At 49.6% G+C, this 5,163-nt stretch overlaps 1 protein-coding gene across 1 annotated transcript; it reads right to left on the reverse strand.

The window, feature by feature from the left end:
* Positions 1-3,313: 3,313 nt before the first annotated feature.
* Positions 3,314-4,258, reverse strand: LOC124093799 (olfactory receptor 2W3-like). The gene has a single exon (XM_046446349.1). The coding sequence runs from the start codon at positions 4,256-4,258 to the stop codon at positions 3,314-3,316; it is 945 nt and encodes a 314-aa protein (XP_046302305.1).
* Positions 4,259-5,163: the final 905 nt, after the last annotated feature.

Genomic DNA, 5,163 nt, shown 5'->3' on the forward strand with positions numbered 1-5,163 from the left:
ATTTCCACCCGCCCTAATCCTGTCCAGAGGACAGGCTGCTCAAGGCCAGAGCCCCTCTTCAGGGGCTGGTGAACCTGGAGTTAATATGCTGGCAGAGTGACCACCAGACAACTCTGACGTCATCACAATAACACACTTGAATGTCTCTCCCCTTCGCAGCCAGCCCTCCCCCTCATTCCTTTTACCCTACCTAATTGCTGCCCCATCTTAAGGGTGGGAAGTTCACTTGGGAGTCCAGCTTTTACACCTCCTGTTCTTGGCCAAGAATCAAATTCTCCTTGGCTTCTCAATTGGCATTTGATTCTGTTGCAACCAAAAGCTCAGTTCTTATTCCCATGCCAATTCAATAACGAGGACACAGTTTTGAGAAAAGGGAAAATAAGGTTTATTGCTTTGCTAGCAAAGGAGAAACACAGGGGACTTCAGTCCCAGAGGCTGTGATTCTGCCCATCAGCAGGAACAACAGGGGGACTTTAAAGGAGCTATTCAAAGGCTGCATTCCAGGAGTGCCCTGACAGACGATCTTCGGGTGCCCTAGGGGTGTGTTAGGATTCACTTGTTAATTTGGGAGACAACCACTTCCTAGATCCTCTGCCAGAAGTCTGGCTTCTGTGAAGGCACAGATAACTCAAAGATAATCTTGTTCCCACTCGCAGTTACGGAGGGGTAAAGCAGGAGAAGAGGAAAAGGAAAACAGTCCTTTTAAAAAATAAGCCTCAGAGCTATTTCAAAAGGTACGGTCAATGTTACACTGTTGCTGCTTCTACAGTTCTGAGTGAGAAAGGACCCAGCCTCGGGTCAAAAATTGGCAACACTTTGTTCTCTCTGGGATATTTTTCCAGAGGCTGGGAGTTTGGCACCTTCCAAGCTGCCTGGGGACAAGGAGCATGGAGTCCACTCAGAACACTAGTGATCTCCTTCCAAAAGGAGGAGGGTCCCAGGGGTCCAGGGAGCTCTGCCCCATTCCCAGGAACCCCTCCCAGGGCTGGCTCAGCTCCAGCAGGACTCCTGGGTTTCATTCTGGGGAGGGTCTCACAGGGAGCCCAGTTTCCCATTCACCTTCAGCCCGGCCACACCCTTAATCCTTTACACAGGGGACTTGCCTATTCACACCTGGGTTCCCCTGAAGCCCCTCTGGTTTGGTTCCACTTAACCCCACCCCAGGGCTGGTGCCTTGTGACTTGTGGTATGGAGAGGAGGAAATGAGAGGTGGAGTGGGGACAGCACCAGGCCAAGGAGGTGAGGAAGAAACAGGGCTGGGAAGGGCTGTGGTGGCAGAGGAGCCTAGGCCACCTTCTCCCACCTCCTTTCCCTGGTCTGTGCTGTTGTCCTGGCTCTTCCCTAGAGGTGTCTGCCCTCAGGGCAAAGGTGACCTGCCCCTAGGTCCTCAAAATGTGACCTGAGTCCCAGGAGTGTCACTTGAGGGATGAGGGAAGTGCAGACCCTCAGCCCTCCCAAGACCCCTGAATCAGAGTGTGCCTCCCAGCTCTCAGGGGTTCTGTGTGCACAGCAAGTGGAGGAGTCCTGGGGAGAGTCTCCACCTGTCAAAGGCTGAAGAAGTTTCACACTTTGAAAGTTTCTGTGCAGTAGGAACCTCAGAGATTGGAGTCAGAGAGGCCCTGGGTAAATCCTGGTTCTCTTCTCCTGAACAAATCTCCTGATGCAACCTCCACATCTCAAGCACCAAGTGGGTACAGTGGGAAGGATGCCAGTCACACTGGCCTCTAAAAAGCACAGAGGTGAGATGAACTGGGAGCACCAGGTGGGAACCTGGCAAACACCAGGTGATTCTCACAAGCAAAATTAAAACACAACTGCAAAATCATCATGCTTCAAGAGTTAAATGATTCAAAATCATGTCACATGTGAAAATCTTCATGAATCCAGAGTGTTAATCCAGACATGAATCCAGACATCAGGGACAATGACCAAGTTTGGGGAAGAAGATATTACAGGTGTGGGGCCTTCAGGAAACTGAGGCACGGAAAAGACTCCAACTTTCAAAACCTGACTCTGTGATCACATCAGAAAGGTTTCAGACATGTCAGTCAGAGTAACAGGCATGAGTTTACTGAAGGGATAGGAAAATGGGGAAGGGGACACTCTCAAGTGAGAGACTCAGTCCACTCAGAGAGGAGAGGGACAGTGTACCATTCCTGCACTCCAGTTTTATTGGGGTACCAGAGAAGTTTCCAGAAAGACCAGTCCAGGTCCACCTCTTGACTTTAGATTGAAAACAGGGTGACATAAGACTTTCAAGTCCCCACTATCATGGCAACCGTACGTCACCTTGGCCCATGCTGACCAGTTCTAATTGGATACGTTTTTTTTTTTTTTTTTTTTTGTATCTGGGATTGAACTCAGGGGCACTAGACCACTGAGCCACATCTCCAGCTCTCTTTTGTATTTTATTTAGAGACAGGGTCTCACTGAGTTGTTTACAACCTCACTTTTGCTGAGGCTGGCTTTGAACTTGTGATCCTCCTGCCTCAGCCTCCCGAGTTGCTGGGATTACAGTGTGTGCATCACTGTGCCCAGACTGGATTCTTAACCATACATTCTTACAGGTTTATGGTTAGGAGGAATTATGCTTATCTTTCAGAATCTGGCCTTCGAAAAGGGTCACAAAAGTCACTCCCTTCAAACTCTCTTGGGTTCTTCTCATTCCTCTCATCAATGCTAATTCCTACCTGCATTTCCATGCAGATAACAGGTGGTTTGCTGATGAATTTGACATATCCTGTCCACTTAGGCCAGGGAGGGCTGCAGGGAAATTGCTTTTTGGCAAAGAAAGCATGAGGGTGGGGTATCAGCCAGTGGGCCCATCTTATAGTCATCCTCTTAAACTTGTGTACCCACCATACTCATCTATCTGTCCAACAAAGGGCAGAAATACCATGTAAGTCTGTGGTGCAATATGGGAGAGAAAACACCAAACCACACTGAACTCAGCCTTTGATGCCATCCAGGAAGAGACAGTAGTTCACACCAAGAGCCCAGAGAGAGCTGGGGGATTCTAGATAAAATGCCTATGTGAGAGCACTATGTGAACTAACGACAAGCTACAGAAGCAGGACTCAGAGAGGGGCTTCTTCCATAATGAGGCCCTGATAGGAGCTGGTGGGTGAGGTCTGCACACCTGGGTGTGGGTGACAGGCCCTGTGCTGTTCTCTCAAAAACAGGTTTCCAGAAGGCCAGCCCTGCTAGGATGCTGAGACCTCCAGGCTGAGACCAGTTCTGCTCCACAGCTCAGAGGCCAGCAGTGGCCCCACTGCAGCTGACCCTGAGGCTGGATGCTGGGCAGTCCAGGGCCTCACTCCTTACCCCCCTTTCTGTTCCCCAGCAGCAGCCTTCTCAGTGCCCCCTTCACCTCCTTGTTTCTGAGGGTGTAGATCAGGGGGTTCAGGAGGGGGGTGACGATGTTGTAGAAGAGGGTGAGGAACTTGCCCTGGTCCTGGGAGGACCTGCTTCCTGGCTGCATGTACATGTAGATGATGTCCCCGTAGAACAGGGAGACCACGGTGAGGTGGGAGCCACAGGTGTTGAAGATTCTGTGTCTTCCTGAGGACGACTGGATTCTGAACACAGCCCTGATGATGTGGCCATAGGACACCAAGATGAAGACCAGGGGAGACAGCACGATGCCCACGGCCAGGACAAAGACAGTGCCTTCTATGGCCACTGTGTTGACGCAGGCCATGCGGATCAGGGCTGGCATCTCACACAGGAAGTGGTCCACCTTGTTGTGCCCACAGCGGGGTAATCGTAGGGTCACTGGAGACATGACCAAGGAGTTGGCCATTCCACAGCCCCAGGCCACTGACACCAAGCCCAGGCAGAGCCTGGAACTCATGATCACCGTGTAGTGCAGGGGCTTGCAGACGGCCACAAACCTGTCATAGGCCATGACGGCCAGCAGCAGACACTCCACTCCACCCAGGCCCAGGAACAGGAAGAGCTGGACCACACAGCCCACATAGCTGATAGTCTTGTCATGGCCACTCAGGTTGTAGAGCAGCTGTGGGATGGAGCTGGTGGTGAAGCTGAGGTCCAGGAAGGACAGGTGGGTGAGGAAGAAGTACATGGGCGTGTGGAGCTGGGAGTCCAGCCGAGACACCAGGATGATGGTGCTGTTGCCCACCAGGGTCAGCAGGTAGGCTACCAGGATGACCACAAAGAGGACCCTCTCCAGGTGAGGGTGGTCAGAGAAACCCAGGAGGATGAAGTGGCTCTGGGTGCTGCCGTTGGTCCTGTCCATCTCTACTGCACCTGAGGAGAGGTGTCAACACCAGTAGTGGCACCTGCTGATGCTGGAGTATGGACTCCTAGCCAGGCTTAGAGGAGCACAGAGCAGGTTTATTTACTCACCTAAGCCCTAAACAGTGGTGTGGAGGCTCTGCTATGATTATTGTCTCCAAATTATAGAAAAGGAAACTGAGGCACCGGTGTGTTAAGTAAATGTCACATGTGGAGAGGCAGAGCTTGTCTGCCCCAGGGAACGTGCCTGACATCTTCGTCCGTATCCACCCCTGTGCTCTGTCATTCCAGAGAGGAAAGGCACACACCTGCCAAGCTCCAACCTCTGCTTCTTCCACAGCCACAAGTTCCTGAGCTCCTGTCGAAACCTCAGAGATACAAAAGATCACTCCAAACAATCATCTGGTAGGGTTTAGGAAATACCAATGCAGCTCATCCTTGAACATCACGGTCCACTTATGCACAGATTTTTTAAAAAAATATTCAATATAAATACACACACACACACATATATATATATGGATGTGTGTAAACATAGAAGTTTCTGTGTGTGTTAAATAAAGCTGATGTGTCATGCAAACAGAGAACATGAAAATAAGCCTTTTTTTAGGAAAAAAGTCTACAAGGAGAAATCGTACTAACATATATCTAAGCATACCTTGAAAATACAGTAATTAAAACATAAGTGGCATGAGTGACGTGACATTTGGGGCAGAAGAGGGGGTTGTAGATCCCTGCTGTATTCCTTATACCAAAACAAACCAAATTACATATTTAAACATTTTTAAATGTTTAACTACTACAAGAAAGTATGAAGACTTTTCTATTTTCCTCCTCATCTTGGACTTGAGTAGATTTCACAAGTCAAATTTAAGTTCTTAAAAATGGTGAAATAAAATATGAATA

The sequence above is a fragment of the Marmota monax genome, unplaced genomic scaffold (assembly GCF_021218885.2).
Source record: "Marmota monax isolate L192 unplaced genomic scaffold, Marmota_monax_Labrador192_F-V1.1 WCK01_AAM20220418_F8-fsc01790, whole genome shotgun sequence".
In the NCBI taxonomy this organism is placed as follows: domain Eukaryota; kingdom Metazoa; phylum Chordata; class Mammalia; order Rodentia; family Sciuridae; genus Marmota; species Marmota monax.